At 52.0% G+C, this 15289-nt stretch overlaps 8 protein-coding genes across 9 annotated transcripts; 3 read left to right on the top strand and 5 right to left on the bottom strand.

Moving 5' to 3' along the window:
• Positions 1-468: 468 nt before the first annotated feature.
• Positions 469-1312, bottom strand: AAFC00_002579 (uncharacterized protein; the record flags this gene model as incomplete). Of its 2 annotated transcripts, none has more annotated exons than XM_069341915.1 (2): positions 469-1231; positions 1281-1312. In XM_069341915.1, 2 exons carry the CDS (start codon positions 1310-1312, stop codon positions 469-471), a joined length of 795 nt encoding a protein of 264 aa, XP_069198421.1. The 2 variants fall into 2 exon arrangements, with proteins under 2 accessions (XP_069198421.1, XP_069198422.1); XM_069348476.1 differs by having other exon boundaries at positions 1281-1300.
• Positions 1313-1610: 298 nt separating this feature from the next.
• On the bottom strand, positions 1611-2005 carry AAFC00_002578 (uncharacterized protein; the record flags this gene model as incomplete). The annotated part of the gene is made up of 4 exons (XM_069341914.1): positions 1611-1634; positions 1690-1771; positions 1826-1935; positions 2003-2005. The coding sequence occupies 4 exons, from the start codon at positions 2003-2005 to the stop codon at positions 1611-1613; spliced, it is 219 nt and encodes a 72-aa protein (XP_069198420.1).
• A 271-nt stretch (positions 2006-2276) lies between these two features.
• On the top strand, positions 2277-2825 carry AAFC00_002577 (uncharacterized protein; the record flags this gene model as incomplete). Its single annotated transcript, XM_069341913.1, has 2 exons — positions 2277-2334; positions 2434-2825. The coding sequence occupies 2 exons, from the start codon at positions 2277-2279 to the stop codon at positions 2823-2825; spliced, it is 450 nt and encodes a 149-aa protein (XP_069198419.1).
• A 535-nt stretch (positions 2826-3360) lies between these two features.
• Positions 3361-4439, bottom strand: AAFC00_002576 (uncharacterized protein; the record flags this gene model as incomplete). The annotated part of the gene is made up of 2 exons (XM_069341912.1): positions 3361-3571; positions 3625-4439. 2 exons carry the CDS (start codon positions 4437-4439, stop codon positions 3361-3363), a joined length of 1026 nt encoding a protein of 341 aa, XP_069198418.1.
• A 365-nt stretch (positions 4440-4804) lies between these two features.
• On the top strand, positions 4805-7120 carry AAFC00_002575 (uncharacterized protein; the record flags this gene model as incomplete). The annotated part of the gene is made up of 1 exon (XM_069341911.1): positions 4805-7120. One exon carries the CDS (start codon positions 4805-4807, stop codon positions 7118-7120), a length of 2316 nt encoding a protein of 771 aa, XP_069198417.1.
• A 2621-nt stretch (positions 7121-9741) lies between these two features.
• Positions 9742-10439, bottom strand: AAFC00_002574 (mitochondrial 54S ribosomal protein bL17m; the record flags this gene model as incomplete). The annotated part of the gene is made up of 2 exons (XM_069341910.1): positions 9742-10125; positions 10224-10439. The coding sequence occupies 2 exons, from the start codon at positions 10437-10439 to the stop codon at positions 9742-9744; spliced, it is 600 nt and encodes a 199-aa protein (XP_069198416.1).
• Positions 10440-11135: 696 nt separating this feature from the next.
• On the top strand, positions 11136-11655 carry AAFC00_002573 (uncharacterized protein; the record flags this gene model as incomplete). Its single annotated transcript, XM_069341908.1, has 2 exons — positions 11136-11156; positions 11344-11655. The coding sequence occupies 2 exons, from the start codon at positions 11136-11138 to the stop codon at positions 11653-11655; spliced, it is 333 nt and encodes a 110-aa protein (XP_069198415.1).
• A 987-nt stretch (positions 11656-12642) lies between these two features.
• AAFC00_002572 (uncharacterized protein) lies at positions 12643-15255 on the bottom strand (the record flags this gene model as incomplete). Its single annotated transcript, XM_069341907.1, has 3 exons — positions 12643-14125; positions 14177-15135; positions 15205-15255. 3 exons carry the CDS (start codon positions 15253-15255, stop codon positions 12643-12645), a joined length of 2493 nt encoding a protein of 830 aa, XP_069198414.1.
• Between the last annotated feature and the right edge of the window lie 34 nt (positions 15256-15289).

The following is a 15289-nucleotide window of genomic DNA, read 5'->3' as shown; positions in this document are numbered from 1 at the left end:
TAAGGTAAGGTAGGTAAGGTAATAACGCCTGGGCTAAATTGTACGTGGTAGGCTGCAGACGCGCCACGATTGTGGAATAACGCGTCTGTGACGATGCCAAGAACCCGCGAATCCCATGTGATTTGGCGTGTAGTTGCCTGGTACTAATCAAAGGCAGTCACAAGGCAGCATTTAGCACTTTTCACACCATGTGGAAATGTGCTGTTTCCAGACGTAGTTGAGGCACTCGTGTTCAAGCGATACCTCGACAATGCCAAAGTATAAAGTACATCTAAGACATGCACATTTCAACGCGAGCTTCAACACAGGAAATCTGATGAGAGTGGAGATGACTTCATATCCCTGGAGCAGACTCAAGATGAGACCTCGATGGAATCCATGGTCTGACGACTATACTACATGTAGGACACTCCATGTCCAAGTACGTCCATTGTGCTAGGAGACGGGCGTCGTTCATTGTGTGGTTGTTTATTCGCCAGAGCCAGAGCTCAATCCAGGAGTGTCCTTCAGATCGGGATAGGCGAGCTTCAATCTTTCGATGCACGTCTCCTGCTCCAGTACGCTTCCATGCTCGTGGTAATCGCAAATCCTTTCGATAGGCCTCTTTGTTACGAGTTCCTCTGATGTCTTGGCCCGCTCCTCCTGGTGCAGTATTGCTTTAAGAACATCCATGCAAAAGCGGTTGGGTTGACTAAATGGTTGATCAAACGGTGGAGGGTCAAATGACGGCTCGTCCAGTGCCCTCTTTAATCGGTGTCGATTAGTGGCACATCGATCAACAAGGAGGCGCTGCAGTGCTCCAGGCATGTCAGGATAGTTCTCACAGATGACGGAGGGCTCGACATTAGATACTGCCAAAAGCGTGATGACCTCGTTGGATAGCAAAGGTATTTCGTACTCTTCTGCAAAGATGTATAAGCAGATTAGATTACCATGATAGTTGCCTATATCTTGGTCTGCGCTCTCCTGGCCTCCCTTGCCAAGGTGCGAAAGAGCAGTACGGTCTACAGCATTTTGGTAGAGCCAGGCAGCATAGATGCCGAAAAGAGCGGGCCTCTCGAGGCGTATATTGATGTAGTCTTTGCACTGATCTGACCGACCACGAGAATTATCGAAATCAGCGTCGAAGAGGGCGGAATTTTCGATCACAAGAATCTTGTGCAGAATAAAAGATTTGGCATCTTTGCCATCTCCAACTCCGAACGTCACCTGTGGGACTTTGAAGGCTTCGCTATGTCTGATCAGAACCTCGTAAACAGCGCAGCTGGAATGAACCATACCTCAGGCAAGTCAGGCCCATTCCCGTAGACATCGTGAGCTCGTTGGCAGTTGGCAACGCTGATGTGTTCGTGGAGAAAGGTGGTTCGATAGACAGGTTTGGAAAGAAGGAGAAGCAGGAAGAGGCAGGAGGTGTAACGTGAACAGAAAAAGCTGACTGTGGGATAAACCCATCTCATCATTTAGTCCCTACGATGAGGCCAAGGTTTCACATGAGATATGAGAAGTGAAATACAAAATGTGTTATACCAGAAACCATTCATTTGAGAGCCTTCGTGAATCTACAACGCCCAAAACGCCACGCTACCTTTAGGTATATCTCAAACACACACTCATTGGCCAGTAAGAAGAGAGACCTGCATCAGAATCAACAAACCGAGCACATAATTCAAGCATTCAAAATTCACTTACAGCCATGGCGACGCAGCAAAGGCTGACATAGGGGCTCAGTCTCTCGCCGATCCTGGCAGCTCTCCAGAAGACACTCATGACGCTGTTTTTGCTGCTTTAGTACTGGCCCATAAGTAGAAAGTGAGTGACGACTCACCCGTCCTTATGCCTGTCCATCAGAGCAGGGAAGACGTAGTGTGTGTAGGCACATGTGCAGATGAAGAGTAAGATGACCAGTAGCAGGGACTGAAAGTTGAAAAGAGCTGACTAGATGCGGTGTTAGCGAGTGGGGCCGTACCCCGTACTGAGTGAGCGAGACCGTATATAATCGTACCATTGTGACTTCTTTTCAATTAAACTTGATATATGCTCTTGATTGTACTTGTGATTTGATAGTCCTACCATCGGACAGCTGTGTTGTGTACAGCATATCCGGAGCGACTTCGGTACAACCTTTCGCAATCGACGTCAAGCTTCAATGTCCCGACTTTCACATGCTAAGGTGGCTCATTTCATGAGCCTCTCTACCTTTTTGTGAAATCGAACGACTATAGCACATTACAGCTGCTGAGCCTGAATAAACAAAAAGGCCGCTCGGCACATAAGAGATGGCAGAGCCACGTATGCGTCTGCGCCAAAAAGGCCAGCAATTCCACCACAACGAACGCAAGTCAAACCTCCTCACCATCACATCATCAATTAGACACATCATCCACCACATTGCCGAACCAAAAAACCCTTGCTGACGTTTCTTGCTTCGTACAGTAACCGGGTTCCTTCGCGCCTTCGGCGACGACCCCGACCCCCTCTCATCAACGCAGCTCATCCTCGACGAGATCCTGACAGACTTCGTCATCGAGACGTGCCACGCAGCCGCTCTATGCGCCTCATACTCGCGGCGCCAAAAGATCAAAGTCGACGACTTCAAGTGGGTTTTGAGGCGCGACACGAAGAAGCTGGGCAAGGTCGCCGAGTCGGCGTTTGCGGAGAAGTTGTTGAAGGAGAATCGAACCGTGTTTGATGCGGGGGACGAGGGCATGATCAAGAAGGGAAAGGTCAAGGGTGGGTTGAAGGAGATTGGGGTTGATCCTGAGGAGGATGCTGGGGAGGATGGGGAAGGCAGGAAGAAGAAGAGGAGGAAGACTGAGGAGAAGTGATCTTTCTAGGCGAGAAGAGAGACAATTCTCTTCCTTCGGGGTTTATTTGGTTATGGACTGCATTCGACATTGTGACATTAGCGAGGAGTTTGAGGCAAGATGGGGTTGGTCACTATTACGAGCTGGCGATGGGAGATTCATGCAGCATGACTATTCGCAGCTTTCGGAGCGCAGGCGTACAGCATGACGGACAGAAGACACACATCACGGCAAACAAAACACAGAAATGATTTGAAACTTTTCATAAAGTTAGCCTTCACCCCTACGGAATGAAAGGCTATGGGAGATTCCGCTAACCCACGCCGTGACCTGATGCGCTGCTGCCATGGCGCAACTTTTTTTTTTCTGCTTCTAAGAAAGAGTCCGTTACAAATAAATCGTCCAAAGTACACAAGCCCCTCTAACAGCGCCTTGATTTCGTGCAAGAAGAGCCTAAAATGTACGAGATGCTATGCAGCACGTCGAGAAAGCGAAGAGGGTCAAGGTGAAGTGAGCGAGCGAGCCGTACCGGGCCCTGAGTGACCTCTTCGAGTCACTACAGCTCAATAGGCCTGTTCTGACCCCTGTTTTGGCCTTGTCTTCTGTTGTTGTGGTTGCCGCCCTTCTGGCCGGCTTCGCCAGTGGTGGCGTTGGCCTCACCACCCATGGTGAGTGCTGCAGTAGCAAGGCGGTTGGAGAGATCGATCTGGGTGCGAATGGTGTTTGCGAGGTAAGAGACAAGGAGAACATCCTGGATGTGGTTGTTGCTGGGGCATATGTTAGCATTCCGAGTGAAGCAGATGGAATAGAACAAACGTACAAATCCCTCTCGATGTCGGCAGGGTCAACCTTGGGCGCGAGAGAAAGGGTGTTCATGAGGAATTGACCGAGAGCAGATGAAGGCTCGGCCTCCTCGTCCAAGACGTTGCTGACGTAGTTTGAGACACGCTCGAGCATCTCGAGGACCTGCTCGACGGCCTTTTCTAGGGCCTCGATGTCGGTCTGAACGAGCTGCGATCTATCCTCGCGGTCTCGTGCTCCTGCGATCAACTCCAGACCACTCTTCTCGGCCTCGCCATACTTGATCTCGTGGGGGACGGGAATGAACAGACAGCTGTCGGCAGCACGCTCGGCAGTGACGCCGACGGGGGCAGAGATGTAGGTCCTGGCCTCGATGTCCTTTCCAGGCTGGGTGGACAGCGTCAGGTGCACAGCGGGATGCGGCCAGGTGCCGTCGCCCTGCTGGCTGTAGAAGTTCTGAATGAGGGCGGAGAAGGTGTTGAGGTCGCTGCTGGTGGCATACCAGCCCAGGAGAACCTCGCGAGGGTTTGCGCGCAGGTGCAGGGCGAGCATTTGCTTCTGGTAGTCCATGTCGACCTCAACCTGCTCTTGAGTCTCGGTGTGGGGCACGGCATAGCAGTTTCTGATCTCGATCTCGGTTCCGTCGTCTGATCGCACACCGAGAAGGGTACCAATAACGCGCTCCTGGTCGGCGGGTCTTCTGAGTGAGTGGTCGAGGATGGCGAAGATGGCCTGTGGTTGCACCGTGACTGCGAGCGGGGCGGTGGTGGGCTGGGATCCGACTGCAGCGGGACCGAGAGGCCTGGCCAGGTGAAGGAATGAATCTTCAGCCATACTGGGCAATATGGTGACACGACTGAGGGAGATTGAGAGGGTGCAGAAGCAGATGGTGTTGATCTGGTGTTGACGCCGCGCACTTTCAGCTCGATTCACAATTCACTCGTCGAAATCCCACTCCAAAAGCAAAAGCGCCAAACTCGGGTTCGAAAAGTCGGATCAGACTCCCGGAGTTTTGCCGGCCAGTTCCTGCCAGTTCTGTGCCTGTACTGTAGACCTATGTACAATACAGTACCCTCCTTATCGATAAGAATGCCATTTCTTGCAGGGACCCTGGAACAATTTATTCGTCTACCACTGTACTTGTACTAGACCGAGTCTCTCACCTTTTCCAATCTCGTCTTACCACACACCCATCAAAAATGCCGCCGTTCAGAGGTGGTCCACCTCGCGGCAGAGGCGGAAGAGGAGGAGCAGGAGCAAGAGGAGGTAGTGGAGGCTTTAGAGGAGGCAGTGGCCGTGGAGGCGCTCGAGGAGGAGGAAGAGGAGGCGGCGGTGCCAGAGGTGGAGGCAGTTTCCGCGGACCGAGCAGAGGAGGCAGAGGTCGTGGAAGAGGAGGCCAGAGATTTGGGAGAAACGAATTCAGGACAAGCAGAATCGAAGATCCTGAAGATCAACCTTCCGACAGCGAACCCGAACCCGAAGCCGACGAGGCAGAAGAGTCTTCAGACTCCGAGGACGCCGCCTCAGATATGAGCGATGACGAGCCCACTGGCCAAGCAAAAACCAAGGCATACAACACTCTCTTGCAAACATTCGTCCAGTCTTCCCACTCCGATGGGCCTCAGCGCAAGCGAAGGCGAGTCGAAGCCGAAACACCAGCTTCTGCCGAAACAGAAACGAAGGAAGAGGGCGAGGAAGAAGTCGAGGAACAGATACAGGATGATCTAGAGGCAGCTGTCAACAGTGACGTCGACGAGGGAGACGAAGACGCCGAACTCTCGGCGCAGGAAGAAGATACCGTGGAGGACGACGAGGACGAGGACTCTTCCGACCCATATGAGTTGCACCTTTCCGTTCCCGCCGACGATAATCTCCAAGCCCGGCTCAAAGCAGCTTCAAGCAATCAATGGAAGGCCGAAAAAACCGCAGCCGGAGAAGAAGCTAGCATTACTTTGTCATCTCTTGCGATCGGCGAAAAGCTCAATGCTCGGAAACCATGCAAGTCGGTCAAACAACTTCATCTGAAGCAAAGGCTTGCGGATGCGGCGCAAACCCAGATTCCAGAAATTGGCGCACTTGAACAGGTGATCTCACCATACATCTTCAACTACCAGGATCTACTCTGTGGCGCAAGGACGATAGAGAACGCTGCATCCTTGAGGAAGCTTGCGTCTTTACACGCACTCAATCACGTCTATAAAGGCCGAGACAGGGTTCTTAAGAATAACCAGCGCTTGTCACAAACCAAAGACTCCGACGACCTCGAGCTACGTGACCAGGGCTTCACCAGGCCGAAGGTTTTGATTCTGCTGGAAACCAGACAAGCCTGCGCCAAATACGTCGATGCTCTGATGGGATTGTGTCAGCCAGAGCAACAAGAGAACAAAAAGCGCTTCCAAGATGCTTTTGTCGGTGACGAAGACAAGTTCAAGCCGGGGTCTATGCCTGCCGATTACCGGGAGCTCTTCGAAGGCAACGATGACAACGACTTCAGGCTGGGCGTCAAATTTACTAGAAAGATCGTCAAATTCTTCTCGCAGTTCTACGCGTCAGACATCATCCTGGCGTCTGCTTTGGGTTTACGGCGGATCATTGAAAACTCCGAGCCAAAGAAGGCCGATAGTGATTTCCTCAGCAGTATCGAAGTCTGCATAGTCGATCAAGCCGATGCCATGCTCATGCAGAACTGGGAGCATGTGGAGTTTGTCTTCTCACATCTCAATCTCCAGCCCAAAGATACCCACGGCTGCGACTTCAGCCGAGTTCGAAACTGGTACCTTGACAATCAAGCCAAGTACCTGCGCCAAACCATTGTCTTCTCTTCCTTTATCACTCCTGAATTGAACAGACTGTACAACAGCTCCATGCTCAACATAGCTGGCAAAGCCAAGTATGGAACGATATATCACGGCGCCATAATGGACATTGGCATGAGCATCAAACAAACCTTCTCCCGCTTTGACAGCCCGAGTCCTGTCAGCGAGCCAGACGATAGGTTCAAGTATTTCACCTCGGCCATCGTGCCTTCACTGACCCGCCTGCCTCGTCCCGCTGAAGGTGGACCCGGGGTCATGCTGTTCATTCCTTCCTACCTCGACTTCGTGCGGGTCAGAAATTATTTCGCCAACTCGAATGACACTCAGCATATCTCCTTCGGTGCCATCTCGGAATACACGAGTGTGTCAGACACACGTAGGGCCAGAAGTCACTTCCTGACTGGGCGGCATGCGGTGCTTCTATACACGGGTAGAGCGCATCACTTTCACCGTTACCGAGTCAAGGGTGTCAAGAAGATCATCATGTATGGTCTACCCGACAATGCAATATTCTACCGCGAGCTTGTTGCCGGTTTCCTTGGCACAATGGTCGCAGAAGGCCGTGTAGAGGAGGTCGACGTTAGTGCGAGGGCGTTGTTCTCGCGTTTCGACGCGCTGAAATTGGAGAGGATTGTCGGGTCCAAGAGAGTTGGCAATATGCTACGCGAGAAGGGAGGAGACACCTTTGACTTTGTGTAGATCTTGACTGCACGCTGTCCTGCTGCAGTTGCATTACCAACACTGGGAATCGATGCTGCTCGAGTTCAAGATTACAGATCAGCAATCGGTGTCTTGGCCTACTTTTTCCCTTCTAGGCTGGGATCTCAGTCCATCTCAAGGACTTCCTCAGAGTTTGTTAAATGACGATACACACCCCTAGGATCACTGTGACTCTGACATGATCTAAAAGAATCTAGCGAGAAAAGAAATTAAACCATAACAATTCACACTCACGAACACACTCGAAGCTACCAGCATAGCAAACCTAGACGACGATGGCATACGACCTCTGGACATTCACGGTCCAACGAGACATGCAAATTGAAAAGAGAAAAGAACGATGTGTGTCCCATGACCAGCCTGGTATTTTCCTTGTGGTAGTGTGAAGTATATGTAGCCCTTGCACAGGCACCTTCGACATGTATCGTCCTTTTCAACCAATTGTGCATTGGGCGGAGGATCCTCCAGGATACCGTAATTTCCTTATGTCTAGCTGAGGGACACAAGTGTCACTTCAAATTTCTGTGCCCCGGAAATGTGACCGGGTTCCTCACCACACCTAGACATCTTCTTTGCGCGGCATACACTACAATGGCATTAAGGCCAAGAATTCACGCGTCCCTTCCTGTTCGTGTGACCAAAGGGGCTGGATCGCTCCTCCTTGGCCGAGATAATATGGCAGATAATTCCTGTAGCTTCCACCTCAGTCACCTAATCCACCCGGATCGCATCACTTTCACGATCACCACCATTCTTCGATGAAAGAGGCTAGCGACTGCATTTCAGGCTAATTGGTATAGACACCACAATGGTGAAGATCACCTTTCAGCTCAAGGCAGTATGAGTAGCTGTCCTGTTCCTTAGTCATATGAGCACATGTCCACCGTGTCCGCCAGCCACTCTTCCTACACCATCCGCGGAATGTGAGATCGCAGAGTAAAGTCGACACATCATATCATATCTAAACGAGGAGAAAAACACGTCAAGATCCGCTCAACTTCCCTGTCACAGATGCAGCGTCGTTGCCATCGAACGGTTTCCTCTTTCTCCCCGAAGCACGCAAGGTACTTGAAATTTACCACTCTCCCAACCCCTGCTTGATTGTCCTCGATCTCTTACGTCGTTCTTTTATGTTTTTCCCCAATAACGTCCACCCCATGTTTCTCCGCATCAGACTAATGGCTTTGATGCATTAGTCGTGTCCGTTTTGATCGGCATGAACGATATAGAGAGGGAAAGTTGAGACGAGTGTTCTTCTCTTTTTGATATTCGGTCATCCTCGGGAAATGAGGCACACGGCGCGAGCGCGTCCGCTTGCATGCGAGTTTGTGATGGAGAGGGAAAAAAGAGAGAGGGGTATGTGGTCATCTCAATGCCATCGAGAAGGTATATCAAGCAGCCTTTCCACAGGTTCTCAACTAAGAATATGGGCAAAACGACCTATCTTGACTTTCTTTCCTTGTCGAAAACTCAGGTCAGTTTAGACATTGCCGTAATTTCTGGACGTCTGGAATCATCATACTATACATCACACACACGAGCTCTGTCTGTCCAAGACCTTGTGTCTCATGTCCTATCGTGCTCAAAGACCTATCTACTGCCCTTCTCAGTCGTTGTGAATGTTGCACGGCCTCTGCTCCAGGGACGACTCAATCCTCTTCTTTTCTCAAACAAAATCTCTGTATCGGCGTCGAGCGAAGAGGGAAGCATCAATCACTACCACAACCCAAAACCGATCACCCAACCGATAGACCAACGATGTGCGGCCACCAAAAGACAACCTTCCAAATCTGCGGCCACACGACGAGCAGCCCAGTACTCTGTGCTGCACCGCCCTCGAGACTGCACTGGTCATCGGTCAAGCGCAAATACGTCCCCTTACCCCACGTCGACTGGCGCAACAACAATGTCAGAGGGTCCAACAAAGTGAACACAACGACCTTTTGTGGGGAGTGCAAGTTGGCGTTGGAAAAGGCACTGCTGAGTGTCGTTGCCGCTCAGGCTGCTAGTGGTCAGGTCGCCGCTACTGCTGCTCTAGCTACGGCTACCGCCACTGTGGCTTCTGTGGGTGTAGGACTGGCTGAGAAGAGCAACGAGTCTCAGATGGGGATGATTGATGACCAGGAAATTCAGAAGGATTGTGTTTTCGCGGGCAAGGAAAATGAGAGTATGGCGAGGCAGGCCGAGGGCATGGTCAGGGAAGTGGTTGGGGGAAATGGACTCTGCTGAAGCTGCTCTCTTGTCTTGAGTCATTTGCAACTCTGTTCGGAATCGAAATGGCGTTTCTCGGACATCTCTTTGGGGTCCACGGTCAATGTTGCCGCTGTGTTGAGGAGGCACATATTCATGCAGCCACGAGCAGGTTGCGCTAACGATCAAGGGAAGATTTGTAATTTTTGGATATTATTTTCGTATGATTGGACCACCTCGAGTGTCTGCGGAAAACTTACATATAATACAACATGGCTGTCTGCTTTCCTCATCGTGTCTCTCGGAATCCATGATGACCGTGATGATTTCTGATGATAGTACAAGAATAAAAATGCCGCTTTCCTGAATGCGAAACAGCAAAAAAAAAGAAAGAAGAAAGAGAAATTTCCCTATCGACTGTCCTCAATAGGAGGATAAACCTTCCTCTTCTTAACCTGCTCAACGCCCTCATCACCACTAGCATTCAATCTGGAGAACCTGCCGACCATCCTCTCGAGCTCCACCTCTCCATCTTTTCTGAACCGCGTGACCTTTGCGATATTGCCAGCAGTCATGTCGTTGATGTCCTTGCCATCGGCGCGCACCTTGGCGATCGTGCGCGCCGTCATGGCGAACCGCATGTCTTTCGGTCCGTCGACGAGCTCGAGGATCGCGCTGGGCGACTGGTCTTCTCGCGTGGGCTCGATGCGCAGCACTCGTGTGTAGCCGCCGGGGCGGTCGGCGTAGCGTTCACGCAGGGGGCCGAAGAGTTTGGGGAGGAGGGCGTGGGGTTCCTGGAGCCGTCAGTTCGTTTTTGCGTCGTTTCTGCTTCTGTATATGTCTAGGTCGCAGGAAGAGGAAAGGGAAGGGAGGGCAAAAAAGAAAAACGTACGTAGAAAATGGACAGCGCCCGTCTCTTGCTGGCGTCCGTGTTCTTCTTTCCCAACGTGATAAGCTTCTCAGCCAGGCGCTGGGCCTCCTTGGCCTTGTGCCATGTCGTCGAGATGGACTCGTGCTTGAAGAGCGAGGTGACGAGGTTGCGCAATAGAGCCTGTCGGTGCGACGAGGAGCGCGAGAGATGGCGGTATTTGACCACGCCGCCTGCCATTTTGTTTCTTGCTTTTCTTCGTAAGTACTGATGTTTGATGAGGGTGATTATGCTGGGTTGTGTTGTGAAGAAGACTCGGAGGTTGTGTGTATTGTTGCAATGTTCTCAGTCCCGTGGATGTGTGGTCAACAGTATCACGGATATCATATTACTACTCTTCATCACACCTCAAGTAATCGTCGTCGAGTTTGGAGTCTTTGCGGCCAACTTCGGAGGTTTGGCTTGGCGTTCTCTCTTCCGCTCGTTTCATCCTGATAAACCTGGACCCTGGACTACAGTAATCAAATGCAGGAACAAGCAGCACAGGCAGACAGAAACACCGATCAGCCAGCCAGGGAAAAGACGGTCGCCGTGAGATAAAAGGGCCGATTCGAGCAGCGCCAGAGAATACACGAGAGATATGGCGTTCCGCTACCCTCACGGTGCTATGCGGATTTAATCGTGAACTATCCCGCTCTGGACTCTTTTTTACTGTACTGTGGCTACGGTATCAAGGAGTCTCTCTTACTCGCCCGCAAAGCCCGCCCGCCATCCCGCAAAACACTCGCCGATTGTCTTTTTTTTTGTTGACCGTTTTGTTCAGACACAATAACACACTTCGTACCTACCTTTTCTGTGCAGACTGGCAGACCTGCTACACTCTTTGTCTTAGGATACTTATATCGCATTATCAAACACAACTACACATCTTACAATATGGGCTTCATCAGCGGATTCGTAAGTGCCCCGTCTCATCTCATCTCATCTCGACCACCCTCTCGCAAACCACCCTGATGGAGAACATGAATCATACGCACAAAACCCCGACACCACAACCACGCATACCATCTTCCCATGCACCTGCCCCACCCCCCTTCCCTCAGAACAACAACACCAGAGAAACCATAACTAACCACAATCCCAGCTCGGCGGCGCAACCCTCACAACGGCAATCTTCTACGTCTCGCTAGACCTACATCAGCGCAACCGCCTGCACCAAGCCACTCTGCTGCGCCAACAATCCGCACTACTGAACAACATCATCTCGCCCGCGGGACCGCCTCCTCTGCCCACAGCCAGGACGACGACGCCAGGTCTAGCGGACCGCATCAAGACGCGCTGGAACGCGGAGCTGTCGGCTGTCGCGAACAAGATGCTGAATTTCGACATTGGACGCGCGACGAGGGAGGCTGAGCAGGGGGTTGCGAGGGCTTGGAGGGAGGTCGGCAAGTCTTGAGTTGTTTTTCGGAACTCTGACTTTCTATCCGGCCCTGGATTTTTCTTTCCGATCCTTGCTCTTTTGGGCTTGGCACGTGTCTCGAGAGTCCGGACAAGCTCGAGAGAGAGACGGAAAGCGAGATATGAGCTGAAAGACACCGCTCTTCGACAACATCTCGATCCGGGACAGAAAGCAAAAGATACAGACCCATCTTGCCCCCTGATGGCCCATGAGATGGCGAAAGAAGGACACTCAACAGACCTCACGAGGCCCAAGGGGTGCGGGAGAGTGAGCGCGGCGGCAGACCTACACATCGACCTCGAGATCAACTCCGATTCCTGGAAAGAGCCAGTCGTTCCATCCTCAAAGCGCCGACTGCTTACGGAGAGCGCCAACAGATCACAAGGAGACCGCAGGGTTATGGTTACTGCAACGACGGAAAGGAGAACGAAATGAACGAACGAAAGTCATGTATGAACTTGGCACTGTCACATATTCAATGAGTAAAGAAGGGGTCAAGAGGAGAGAGAAATGCAATTAATGGCGTGGAGTAAGGAAGCGGAAGCAGTGAAAGAGATATATGATAAAAGAGAGAGGTGGTTGGTTGGTTGCAGGACTACCACTATTGTTACCACTACGAATAATATTACGGTTACTACTACCAATCATCATGATACATGGGACTCGCGCCCTCGTTGTGATATGTTCTTCCTAGTGATACTAAAGCAACACATGCTGACAATCTCGTGTTAACTCGGTACTTCTACTGTCTACCCTATTTTAAGAAACTAGCAAATGCCAACACCCCCGCCCCCCTCTCTCCACAGAAAACCAAAACTACCAAGAAAACGCATACGCTTGAGAAGATAAAAGATAATCCCCGTTGCTATGCTTTGCTTTCGTGTCATTTTATGCTTTTCTCCTCGAGGGATTGTCGCAGATACTACTCTGTGCTTTCCCCAATTCATCCTTCTACTACTGAATCTTTCCTATCGACCTCGGCCTCTACCCGCTCCTGGGTGTTTGTCCGGCCGGCGCTCCACGCATGCCAGCCATGTTTGGCAGGGCATGGTAGCCCGGTGAACCCATACTTGCCATTCTAGCAGCGGCGGCCGGATTGAATCTTCCTGTGCCGCGTTGGTCCTGGATACGAGACACGTCGAACGAGTCCTTTGCGGGTGGTGGTGGCTTTGCAGGAAGCGATGCCGGGGTGCCCCATTTGGCAATGGTGCTGGCTGATGATCCGTTGCCGCCGCCAGGGGATCTTTCATTCGCACCGCTCTGGGTACCAGCTCGCGATGGCATGGACGGTTGCCATTTCTGACCCTGATAAGGCATGGGGACATTTGGGGAGAACACTGGTTGAGGAAGAGCATGGGTCATGCCCGTACTCGCTCCGGTGTCGTTACTGGATCGCTGGCCGCTGTAGGACGAGGCCTGCGAGTTCGTCGACCCTTGCCTTTGTAGTGGCTGAGGGTGCCCATAAGCGTTGTAACCATTCGGCGATGGACCCATGCCGGGCATGAAATTCATCGGACCACTTTGGCCAGGATATCCAGGGATAAATGCCTGAGACTGCGGATTGAACGAGCCGCGCGAGAAGGCGCCATTCATCGCAGCGTTGTTGGGTCCCATATACTGGTTTGGAGAGGGACCGTAACCGTAAGGACCGTTGTAGCTGGCAGACGAAGCAGGTCGATCCGAGGGTCCGTATTGCTGGGCCCCTGGTGGTGTTGGAAAACTCTGTTGATAAGGCATGCCCTGAGGCCATGCCGGACTTTGCTGCTGACTGTTGTACGGACCAGTGTGTGGGCGGCCCTGCTGTTGAGGTGAGTGGAACGACATCTGTTGAAATTCAACAGCCAAGTCATTGCCATTTTGCTGTGCCTGGTCCCAATGCTGAAAGCCTGCATCAGGAGCGTTGCCGTATCCCTGCTGTAGCCATGGGTACGATGCTTGCGGTGGCATCGTCTGACCGTATACAGCATTGTATGTCTGCGGCGCATATCCATTCGTTGTGCCGTATACAGGTCCATTGTTGCTGCTGCTATCAGAGTAGACAGGATAATACCCTGCTGCAGCACCGTTATCTGGCACACCGGAATGGGCAAAAGACGAGCCAGGTGGATAAGAACTGTAAGCAGATCGAGGGTCGAATCCGTCCTCACTGTCAGTGCGCTGCTTCCTGGGCTTCTTCTTGCCAGTCACAGAGCTCGATCGAGAGTCGTCCTTTTCTTTCGGGACTGCTGGCTCGACTTCAGGCTTGGCCGAGCCCATGATGCGAAGCCTTGCCTGCTCGTAACGTTGCTCACGCTCCTCACGTGTCAGAGGGGCTTTGTTCTTCTCACTATCACTGTCACCGGCTTCGGAGTTTGTGTTGGCCATTGGCGCCTCGCCACCGCGTCGTAATATCTTTACCTGCGGGGCAGAAGGTGGTGGCGTGTTTGAAGCCGTCGATGGAGTGGTGAGAGCCGTCAGAGGTGGAGCACTTTGCAGGATTAGTCTGCATACAGAACTCAAGGCATAACATCAAACTTACATGCGGCATGTGGGAGTTCGGTAGAGACGCACAGCAGTGACGGTGTTGTCAACAGCGTGTCCTAGCAGGTAATAATCGGCTAATTTATGAGCCAACATCCTGTAGAAGGAATTGCACTGAGGCAGATCAACAAAGGCTTCCTTGGAGTCCTTGACAAAATCGATTATGTCCTGCTCGAGCTTTAGCACCCAGATACGGTCTCTTGGGTTACTCAAAGCTTCCAGTAGTTTGGGATCAGGAGGGAAGTCCGCCGGCTTGCCAAGCATTGCCTGCGTTGCTTGAGTGAAGGAGGGGGGTTGGCCTGCGGGTGAAGGAACCGAAGGGTCGTAGAGAAGCCCTCCTTTAGAGGTGGCTCTGGCATCCACAGCAGGTATAGTGGGGAGGGACGGAGGCCCCATTGAAGTGATCTCCTGCAGCTGATCGCGGAAAGCACGAGCCCCAGTCTCGGAATCGATTCGCGAGCCAGCAGCTGCGGTTTCAGGCGGTGAGTACAATTCTTCGTCTTCAATGGCCTTGACGCTAGCGCTGTCGTCAGGTCTCAACGACTCCTTTTCATCCATGGCAAAGGTGGTCGCAGATGCAACGCTTTTCCCGTCAAGGCTTGCAGGCTTGGCGGAACTACCTGAGGAAGAAAGCTGAGTAGAGGTCTCGTCCGAGATGGCTGAGGGTGGGAGGGAACCGAGGGGCAAGGCTTCGTCGTGGCTGGCACGAGCGTCTTGCGCCTGAGACTTGGAGCCAGACTGGGCAGGCTCGTTGGGAGTCCGAGGAGGCCTTGGGATGGATTGAGCGAGTTTCATTGGAATCGCAGGATTGATTCGCGTGACATCGCTTGTGGGTGGATTCTGTGCTTTGCTGCCATTTGCAGTACTGGCTTCCAATACATTCATAGCTTCATCATTATTGCTTTTGTGTGCAGCTGTCCCATTGGGGAGGGCAGGACTGGAGGCAGAGGCGGCGACCTGGTATTGTTAGCCTGAAGCTACCCCAAAGCAGATAGCTCGAGATGGACTCTGGGGTATAGAACGTACATTTGCAAAGGTGCGCTTGATAGCAGCAGCATCCGGGGTGACGGAAGCCATCTATGCAGAATGCAGCAAGTTCCCGGTCAAGATT

Source organism: Neodothiora populina (genome assembly GCF_041146345.1).
Source record: "Neodothiora populina strain CPC 39397 chromosome Unknown canker_contig_15, whole genome shotgun sequence".
NCBI lineage: Eukaryota > Fungi > Ascomycota > Dothideomycetes > Dothideales > Dothioraceae > Neodothiora > Neodothiora populina.
The sequence above is the reverse complement of the archived record's forward strand: the minus strand, read 5'-3'. Positions and strand labels throughout refer to the sequence as shown.